The 11,173-nt window shown below is 40.8% G+C and overlaps 1 protein-coding gene across 1 annotated transcript in view; it reads right to left on the bottom strand.

Annotated features, from left to right (window-relative positions):
* CD109 (CD109 molecule) overlaps positions 1–11,173 on the bottom strand; it is a 133,182-nt gene that overhangs the window by 20,802 nt on the left and 101,207 nt on the right. The window contains exon 24 of the mRNA XM_024132947.3: positions 2,032–2,113. Within this exon, the coding sequence (XP_023988715.1) occupies positions 2,032–2,113 (82 nt within the window). The remainder of the gene's footprint in view (positions 1–2,031; positions 2,114–11,173) is intronic.

Here is an 11,173-nt window from a genome sequence, read left to right as displayed (position 1 = left end):
GGCCTCTCACTGTTGTGGCCTCTCCCGTTGCGGAGCACAGGCTCCGGACGCGCAGGCTCAGCGGCCATGGCTCACGGGCCCAGCCGCTCCGCGGCACGTGGGATCTTCCCGGACCGGGGCACGAACCCGCGTCCCCTGCATCGGCAGGCGGACTCCCAACCACTGCGCCACCAGGGAAGCCCCCGCCTCTTGATTTTAAAGGTTGAGAATTCGAAACTCAGAGAGAGTTAAATAAACTGTCCCAGGTTATTCATCTTTGGACTGTTCCGGGTATTTACCAAGGAAGATCTCATCACACACTAGCTCAACCCTAAAGCAGTGGATGAAGTATGTTTAGTTCACAATCAAACTGTCATGATTTTGAGTAAAAGAAATGGATATTTTCTCTCCTATAGGACAGGAATCAACAAATTACAGCCTGTGGGCCAAATCTGTCTGCACCAAACACAGCCCACAGTCTGTTTATATGTGCATCTCCCCACTGCACAGCCCCCAACCTCCACCTAAGAACCGTTTTTAAACGGAGAAAGATAGTGAGGGTGGGGACTTCCCTGGTGGCGCAGTGGTTAAGAATCTGCCTGCCAATGCAAGGGATATGGGTTCAATCCCTGGCCCAGGAAGATCCCACATGCCGCAGAGCAACTAAGCCCGTGAGTCACAACTACTGAGCCTGCGCTCTAGAGCCTGTGAGCCACAACTACTGAGCCCGTGTGCCACAACTACTGAAGCCCACACCGCAACAAGAGAAGCCGCCACAATGAGAAGCCCGCGCACCGCAACGAAGAGTAGCCCCAGCTCGCCACAACTAGAGAAAGCCCGCGTGTAGCAACGAAGACCCAATGCAGCCAAAAATAAATAAATACATTTATTTTTTTAAAAAAAAGAAAGAAAGAAAGCGAGGGTGGAGGGAAAAAGGAAAAATATTCAACAGAGGCTCTATGGGGCCTGCAATGCCTAGCATATTTACTATCTGACCCTTTAAAGAAAAAGTATGTCAATGTCTGCTACAGAACACTAAATACTGAGGTGAAAAGAACATCAAGCAGTAAAACACTGAAACCTTTCTATTTATGGATCTACATCCTGACTCGTGCCAAAAGAAAATCTGAAGCAGATCTGTTTCATCCTATAAAAGATTTAGTGTGGCAAACATTACTAACATTCAATATGATGCAATTCTCTTTCACTTTGGGTATGCAGAAGAATTCACTTCCTTGCCCGCTTGAAGTTAGGCATGGCCATGGGGCCAGCTCCGGTCATGGTAAAGTGATAAGAAATCTTATACCGGGCTGAAGCTTCTAACTGCCACTGCTGGCTACTCCAGCCTTCTGTCCCCAGGCTGCAGCAAGCCTCGAGGCTTAGGGTGAGTGGTGGCTGAAACAAAGACTGCAGAGCCCCCTGCTGAGCCACAGTGGAAACGCAGCATGAGCACAAGGCTTTGTTAATAAGCCACTGAGATTTAGAGGGTTGTTACCTTGGCACGCCTTATCTAACCCTACTGATACGATTAGCCAATCTTTTTCTGAGTGAAAAATGAACTTGAAGATCGTACAAGGAAAGAGTAATCATCCAAAATCAGCCATATGGAGATTTCATTCTGGAGGAAACTCTGGAGGTTCATTACTTAACCTCATCACTGTTTTTTCACAAAAAAATAACCTTAAAGAAACTACACGGACTGTATTAATACAAAATTAGTGTTGATTGTGTCCGATTAATAAAAAGACTTATGTCACAATACTCCGTATTTCTAACCAATTTTTCTTACCAGCTGCACCATCATCATATTTTATTACTGCTTTTCCCACCAAAAAAGAGGGGGATTTATGACTTATCTTTTCTAAATAAAAACATCTGATGTACTAGTGTTTTAAAACCATATTTAAAAAGGAGAATCTCTTTAAAAGCCAGGCTATGGAAAAAGCAGCCTCCAAGCTGATACAGAGACACATCTGTCAATTTCATGGCCATCGTGACCTAGTGAGAGCCCATTCGGTGACATGGGTTTGTTCCATTAGCAGAAACACTTACCAAGTACTCCCAGAAGGGTCATCATTCCCAAAAGCACTGAAAGAGCCATCTTCCCTCTGATAGAGAAGTTCTCTCTGGTAACCTGAAGACACCAAAATAAGATAATCAATGCAATCAAGTTGCAGTGAACGCAAGTTTCTAATCATGACTTCATATTGAGGAAACATGGGCAGAGAATGGGAAAGAAGACAAGAGATCAACTAACGTTGAATATTTTCTGTATTATGTGCTGTGGGAGATTAAGAACATCAGGACTTTTCAGGTAGAATGCATAAAATAAGAACCGCGATAGCCCCAAATTGGAATAAAAGTCAGAAGAATACCATCACACAGACCACAATTCTATCCATTCAAAAGCAAGTAAATTAAAAAGCAGAGTATTTAACTCTGTAGTGTTAACTACAATGGTTTCAATGCTTAGTCATCTAAAATTGTTTGCTACCTAAGAAAAATACTAGCTACAGTATCATAATTAAAGTTTAAAGCTAAAACGAGAAGTAAAAATACTTTCTATCCTTAGACCACCAGCAGAAGGGAGAAAATTGTCTTAGAAAATAATCTAAGACAGTGGCTCTAGAATTTTTTGGTCATGACCAACTGAGGTAAACCCCCAAACTGACCGGTCTGCCCAAACGTCAACTCTAAGTTCTCACTAAATAAACAGAACATGGTGGTGGTAATGAAGTCTCAGTGTAGAACTAAATTGGGGAGGGCTTATGGCTCATAGATTTGCTTTAAGAAAAGCAGATGTTTCATATTTGCAAACAGAGGCAGATGTTTCATATTTGCAAAGCAATGCATGCAGGTCTCAAAGTCCAGTGACTGAGAAATCACAGGCCAAACACTGAAAGAGTCACCAGACAAGCCCAACAAACCAACTCGCTAAAAATGATATTAGCCATAATTTATCATTAAAAAGTAAGCAGAAGCAGAAGCCAAAAACATTTCCAACTCAAGGCTTTATCAGTGATTCTCTGATAACCAAGGATTCTTCCTGAAAACTACAGGATTCTACTATAGGAGGGCAGGGAACACAGAATGAACCCAGCAGCATGGCCATGCAGTGCCTGGCAACCAAAATCACTGGTGAAATGTTGAATTCAATCCACAATAAACTCTAGTAACAAAAAAATTTTACTTTACGAATACCACATTTTAGAAGCATCAATAACTATAATTAATTATTCATATTTGACTAACAAAATATGAGCATTAGTCATTTAAAACTCATTAATTTGCTCTTGCCAGGCGCCAAACTTTTCTCATTGAGCCTTTCCACAAGAAACCCCAGCCAGATCTGAGTATCTGATTTAAGCTACAGTAAGACAAAATGCATAAAAAACAAGACACTCTTTCATGGTGATCTTTAAGACCTATGGTAAAAGAGATGTAAACAGCATTTAAGTGATGAGAGAATTTTCTTAATTTGAAGAAGGGAGCATTAGGTTATACTCTTTACGTTTAAAACTGAAATATTACAGCATGGTAACTAACCAGCCAACTTTTATCCAACTGTGACTAGATGTCAGGAACTGGTCAAAGCCCTTTTCAGGTATTAACTCAGGTAATTCCACAACTCTACGATGTAGAGGCTATTATTATCCGCTTTTTAGAGATGAAGAGACCTGAACTTAGAATATATCATGTGCAACGTCACGCAGCTCATAGGAACTGAAGTTGGGCACTAGCCAGGGTCAATCTGTCTCCAAAGCTGCTGCTTCCTACTAATTCATAGAGCTCTTTCAATGGTTAATATATGAAAAGTCCTTCGCACAGTACCTTTTACATTCTCTCAGTAAACAACAGATATCGCTCCGCAACATAGGTGTAGAAAAAGACTTTCTAACCACCAAAATTTTTAAGAAAAAATAACTGACTACAAAAAAATTGTTTCAAACTTTTCCATGGCAAAACACTATAAACAAAGTTGAAAAACAGATGACAAATTAAAGGAAAATATTTGCAACATATAAGATGGATAAATGGCTAATCTTCCTAATATTAATACTATATAAGTCTATGTATTTGTTTTTATATATTAATACTATATATCTTCACATATAAATTATATAAAGAATTTTTTTAATTTAGAGGAAAAGATAAAAACTCCTATAGAGAAAAAAATGGACAAAAGACAAGTACAGACATTTCACAAAAAACAAAGAGAGAAAGACAGACCTGAAGACAGGAAAAAATGTTCAACTTCATAATAGGTGAAATGCAAATTAAAACTACATATTGAGATACCATTTCTTACCCATCACTTTAGCAAAGATTCAAAAGCTTGACCATTCATCCTGTTGGGGAGACTGTAAGGAAACCAGTACTCATCCATTGCTAGAGGGAATTCCAAATGGTACAATTCCTGTGCAGTAGAATGTCTATACCTTTTGACCCAGTAATCCTACTTCTAAGGATATATCTGAAGATATACCTCCAACAACACAAAAATATATATGCAGAAGACTATTGATTGCAGCATTCTTTGTAATTGCAAAAACATTGGAAACTACCTAAATGCCGCCAAATTGGAGACGGGTTGAATAAACTGTGGTACGTGTGTACAGTGGAGTACTATGCAGCTGTGGAAAAGAATGAGGACTCTCTGAGCTGACGAAGAGCAATTTCCTGAATATACTGTTAAGTGAAAAAGGCAAAGTCTAAAATAGCACACATAGTGTACTACCTTTTGTGTAAGAAAAGGAGAAAATAAAAAAGCATACGTTAATTTCTGCTAAGAGAGAAAAAGAAAGAGAGAGAGAGAGAGAGAGAAGCTATACAAGAAAGTAACGCAGAACTTTACCCCCAGAGGGTAGGGAGAAGGGACCTGAGAGGGAAAGATACCCCTTTGCATACACCTTTTAGAATAAGTTTGACTTTTGGAAGCATGTTAACGTTTTACATATTCAAAAAGTAAAATAAACAGGAATGGAAAAAATTAAATGACAGACACTATGAACACAACCTTAGTTCACTCTAACATGTTTTAGTTAACCTTGAAAAAAACACAACATGTAATCTCTTCCTTTGTCAGAGCTGGTCAAGGATCACAGAGAAGCAGAGTAATTTTCTAATGTTCACAAAGGAAGTGAGCAAAAGAGGCCAAGACATTCTCCCTCAATTTCCAATTCAGGAGTAAATCTACCAGGGAGCAGAGTTTACCTGTGAACTCGATCTGATATAGGAGGAAGGGAAGGGAAGGGACCCTCCATCACTAGAGGAGGTGCTTCTGTGGGAAGATGGACCAACCTCAGGTGAGGACCAAGTGCCTCCAAGGCCCTGAATCACATCAACAGTGGCAGTTCCAAGTATGAGTTATTGTAAAACCTTCAGAGAGATGAGATCATGGAGATGAGATCAGTGTTTATGGAAATTACCCCTCAGGTGGCTGCCCTCCAAGAGTTGCCATTAATATCAACAATTAGCACAGTTCTTCCACCAGGAGCAGTGAGCCCAGAGGAGGAGGAGGACTTGCAGACACAGTCTCCAGGTATGGAGTACATTTCCTGAGCTGGTTTAGATGAAACTGAAAATCCAAACCTCCAGCTCTGCTCCCTGGGCAAAACAGGAGGGAACCCAAACCAAGGAGGTCTCCTGTGAGGCATCCTTCCTTGTCTCAAGCCAGACATGCATCATTAGAGAACCCTCAGCTGCTTGTCCTCCAAGTCATCCAATTCCATAAGAGAAGCAGACAGCTAGCTCAGCTATAAGGTTTACTGTTAGTACAGTAATTCAGTGTTCCAGGGTAATCACCTAAATTGGAGACTTCATCATGATAGATGATATCTGATTTAAGCTACAGTAAGACAAAATGCATAAAAAACAAGACACTCTTTCATGGTGATCTTTAAGACCTATGGTAAAAGAGACGTAAACAGCATTTAAGTGATGAGAGAATTTTCTTAATTTGAAGAAGGGAGCATTAGGTTATACTCTTTACGTTTAAAACTGAAATATTACAGCATGGTAACTAACCAGCCAACTTTTATCCAACTGTGACTAGATGTCAGGAACTGGTCAAAGCCCTTTTCAGGTATTAACTCAGGTAATTCCACAACTCTACGATGTAGAGGCTATTATTATCCGCTTTTTAGAGATGAAGAGACCTGAACTTAGAATATATCATGTGCAAGGTCACACAGCTCATAGGAACTGAAGTTAGGCACTAGCCAGGGTCAATCTGTCTCCAAAGCTGCTGCTTCCTACTAATTCATAGAGCTCTTTCAATGGTTAATATATGAAAAGTCCTTCGCACAGTACCTTTTACATTCTCTCAGTAAACAACAGATATCGCTCCGCAACATAGGTGTAGAAAAAGACTTTCTAACCACCAAAATTTTTAAGAAAAAATAACTGACTACAAAAAAATTGTTTCAAACTTTTCCATGGCAAAACACTATAAACAAAGTTGAAAAACAGATGACAAATTAAAGGAAAATATTTGCAACATATAAGATGGATAAATGGCTAATCTTCCTAATATTAATACTATATAAGTCTATGTATTTGTTTTTATATATTAATACTATATATCTTCACATATAGATTATATAAAGAATTTTTTTAATTTAGAGGAAAAGATAAAAACTCCTATAGAGAAAAAATGGACAAAAGACAAGTACAGACATTTCACAAAAAACAAAGAGAGAAAGACAGACCTGAAGACAGGAAAAAATGTTCAACTTCATAATAGGTGAAATGCAAATTAAAACTACATATTGAGATACCATTTCTTACCCATCACTTTAGCAAAGATTCAAAAGCTTGACCATTCATCCTGTTGGGGAGACTGTAAGGAAACCAGTACTCATCCATTGCTAGAGGGAATTCCAAATGGTACAATTCCTGTGCAGTAGAATGTCTATACCTTTTGACCCAGTAATCCTACTTCTAAGGATATATCTGAAGATATACCTCCAACAACACAAAAATATATATGCAGAAGACTATTGATTGCAGCATTCTTTGTAATTGCAAAAACATTGGAAACTACCTAAATGCCGCCAAATTGGAGACGGGTTGAATAAACTGTGGTACGTGTGTACAGTGGAGTACTATGCAGCTGTGGAAAAGAATGAGGACTCTCTGAGCTGATGAAGAGCAATTTCCTGAATATACTGTTAAGTGAAAAAGGCAAAGTCTAAAATAGCACACATAGTGTACTACCTTTTGTGTAAGAAAAGGAGAAAATAAAAAAGCATACGTTAATTTCTGCTAAGAGAGAAAAAGAAAGAGAGAGAGAGAGAGAGAGAAGCTATACAAGAAAGTAACGCAGAACTTTACCCCCAGAGGGTAGGGAGAAGGGACCTGAGAGGGAAAGATACCCCTTTGCATACACCTTTTAGAATAAGTTTGACTTTTGGAAGCATGTTAACGTTTTACATATTCAAAAAGTAAAATAAACAGGAATGGAAAAAATTAAATGACAGACACTATGAACACAACCTTAGTTCACTCTAACATGTTTTAGTTAACCTTGAAAAAAACACAACATGTAATCTCTTCCTTTGTCAGAGCTGGTCAAGGATCACAGAGAAGCAGAGTAATTTTCTAATGTTCACAAAGGAAGTGAGCAAAAGAGGCCAAGACATTCTCCCTCAATTTCCAATTCAGGAGTAAATCTACCAGGGAGCAGAGTTTACCTGTGAACTCGATCTGATATAGGAGGAAGGGAAGGGAAGGGACCCTCCATCACTAGAGGAGGTGCTTCTGTGGGAAGATGGACCAACCTCAGGTGAGGACCAAGTGCCTCCAAGGCCCTGAATCACATCAACAGTGGCAGTTCCAAGTATGAGTTATTGTAAAACCTTCAGAGAGATGAGATCATGGAGATGAGATCAGTGTTTATGGAAATTACCCCTCAGGTGGCTGCCCTCCAAGAGTTGCCATTAATATCAACAATTAGCACAGTTCTTCCACCAGGAGCAGTGAGCCCAGAGGAGGAGGAGGACTTGCAGACACAGTCTCCAGGTATGGAGTACATTTCCTGAGCTGGTTTAGATGAAACTGAAAATCCAAACCTCCAGCTCTGCTCCCTGGGCAAAACAGGAGGGAACCCAAACCAAGGAGGTCTCCTGTGAGGCATCCTTCCTTGTCTCAAGCCAGACATGCATCATTAGAGAACCCTCAGCTGCTTGTCCTCCAAGTCATCCAATTCCATAAGAGAAGCAGACAGCTAGCTCAGCTATAAGGTTTACTGTTAGTACAGTAATTCAGTGTTCCAGGGTAATCACCTAAATTGGAGACTTCATCATGATAGATGAGATAGGCAAAAACATGGTTTTCTCCAAAAGTTTATGAGGAAATTAGAGTACGGCCTTCAGGTTCATAGTCTTATGAATAGCTCCTGAGTTACAAAGTAACAGCATAATCAGAATGAACAGACACTTCTAAAATTTAAAATAATGATTCATGAAATGTTGTTTATAAAGAGTCAGACAAGATACATACTTAGTGGGTCATGAATTTTCTTTGAAATAGCCATGAATGGAAAATATTTGCAATTTATCATAATAAAGAGGCAAGTACCACTCATAAAAACACATAGGAAACTAACATTCTAAACATAATGTGACTTAGTTAACCACAAGTGTCAAAACTGCATACAAATAAATGAAGTAAAATTGGCTGCTTGTGGCTGTCTCCATCACTTTCTCTGGTAAAAGCTGGCAAAAATATTCTCTGTACTAAAAGAAGAGTATTTGTTATCAACTTCCTTAGTCTCTCTGACATGAAATGGAAAGTGAGAACTTCACCAACGTTTTCTTTTTTAGCATCTTCACTATTGCCTCTAGCCATTCTTGTGATGGCCAAATGCAGCATCAGAATTCTGAAACTACCTTTTTCCTGTTTTTAATTCCAATAGAGAAACTATAATGTGTTTTCAACTAAGTTTCGTCTGAGTCTTACTTGAAAAACTGAGCCGCATGCACTGCAATTTAAATATTTGAGAAAAACAAGTGGTTTAAATCTCCAATTAACAGGTCAGGGAGTTCTAGTACTTATCAAAAATAGTTTCCATATTATGGTTCTATTTTTCTTTTTGACAGTGAAAGACACTTCATTTAATGATGTAGCTATTGTTTTGACCAAAAAAACAATAAGTTAGGTTACTGGGCTCCTGGGCCAAGCATGATTTAAGGAAAACCATGCGCTGTTCATAACTGACATTTAAGTAATATAAATCATGACTTGCGCCAAAGCCACTTTAATTCCTTAAAAAATAAAAACAATTACAGTATATTTGAAAAAAAAAGAAAAAATTTGGCAAATGTGATAGCAAAAGAAAAAACAGAGTCTCTGAAATGAGACACTGATTTCATAATGAAAATCATTACACTGAGAAGTTTTTGTCCACTGCTTTGAAATATAATTTAGTTCAGCCTGTGAAAAGATACATTTTGAGGAGCTCATTGGACTGATTCCCATCAGCCATTTCACCAGCTCAAAAGGTAACACGTTGAAACCTCAGGTCACATTTCCTAGCTCATAAAAACGGGCCAGAGCCAGGGAGAATCTTTGGTGTTTAGAAACAACCATGCATCGTGGAAACCCCGGAGAGATCTTCTAGACCCAATCTCCACATTAGGACGGTCAACCTAAAGCCCAAAGAAGTTAATATTGATACGAATGCATTCACCCATTCTGCACTTACTGGGGGGCCCATATGGCGATCCCATGGAGAAGTTATTCAACACAGTCCCCTCTGTCAGGGCGCTTACCTTCTAGTGCAGGAGACAGTCAGATAACAGAAAAACAAGAACATTTTAAATAATGTTAAGTGTGATGAAGAATATACAATGGAATAATTTAAGTGAGAGCTGCTCAAAGGTCAGGGAAGGCCACTTGGACGGAAACACCACCTGGATGATGAGAAGGAACCAGCCCTGGGAAGATCTGGGGGGAGAGCCTGCAGAAGGCAGGACAAGTGGAAAGGTCCTCGGCGCCATGGAGCTGAGAGCATGTCAGACGCAGGCTGACAGAGCCCTGAGCAGGCAGCTTCAGGTGAGGTGAAAGATGGGGCCTGGCGTTCACTCAGGGCTTTGCAGGCCCAGGCGAGGAACCCACTGGAGAATTTAAGGAAGTGACGTGATTTTGACATTATCAAAAGATCCCTTTTATTATAAAATATGCAGAGACTGTATTTGAAGGGGGGTGAGTATATTGGCAAAGGGTCTATTTAGGAAGCTGCTGGAGTAGCCAGGTCAGCAATGGCATGTCAGAGTAGATCAGTCAGCCTGGGATGGAGAGAGTGGGGAAATTTCACACTTGTTTTTCGAGGTAGAGTGGACAGAATTTACTTGCTGACTTTAGACCCTATCTCCCTAGTTAGATGCCACGAACTGTATTATAGCTGACAGTTACTGGGCATTTACTATGTGTTAAAATACCTCATTTAGTCTTCAAAACAGCCCTAAGAAGTGGCTACTTATTTACCCATGTCTTATAGGTGGAAAGACGAGGCTGGGGAAACCAGCCCAGAGCAGGAGGCAGGGTTCAGAGCCCAGGCCTCATGGTCTCCGCCTTCGGTGCTGTAACCACGGCTCTACCTCTCCCCCGGTGGGAATCGCCCACCTCACGGCTGCAGGGCTCTTCATTCTTCCCACAAAGCTTTTTCTGCCCTCTGGCTGCTCTGTGCCTTCTAACAACCAGCAAATGTGATGAAGGCTCCCAAGCAATGCAGGGCTGCTTTGAAACTGCATTCTGGCACCTACCTCGCCAGCATGGGCCTGAGGACCAGCGATCCTTTTAAAAAAAAAACAGATACTGAGGATTTGGACTGTTCACTTTTTTTTTTTTTTTTTTTGCGGTATGCGGGCCTTCCTCTGTTGTGGCCTCTCCCGTTGCGGAGCACAGGCTCCGGACGCGCAGGCTCAGCGGCCATGGCTCACGGGCCCAGCCGCTCCGCGGCACGTGGGATCCTCCCAGACCGGGGCGCCCAGCATGGGCCTGAGGACCAGCGATCCTTTTAAAAAAAAACAGATACTGAGGATTTGGACTGCTCACTTTTTTTTTTTTTTTTTGTGGTATGCGGGACTCCCTCCGCCGCGGCCCCCCCGGTTGCGGAGCACAGGCTCCGGACGCGCAGGCTCAGCGGCCATGGCTCACGGGCCCAGCCGCTCCGCGGCACGTGGGATCCTCC

Source organism: Physeter macrocephalus, chromosome 10, assembly GCF_002837175.3.
Source record: "Physeter macrocephalus isolate SW-GA chromosome 10, ASM283717v5, whole genome shotgun sequence".
Taxonomy (NCBI): Eukaryota; Metazoa; Chordata; class Mammalia; order Artiodactyla; family Physeteridae; genus Physeter; species Physeter macrocephalus.
The sequence above is the reverse complement of the archived record's forward strand: the minus strand, read 5'-3'. Positions and strand labels throughout refer to the sequence as shown.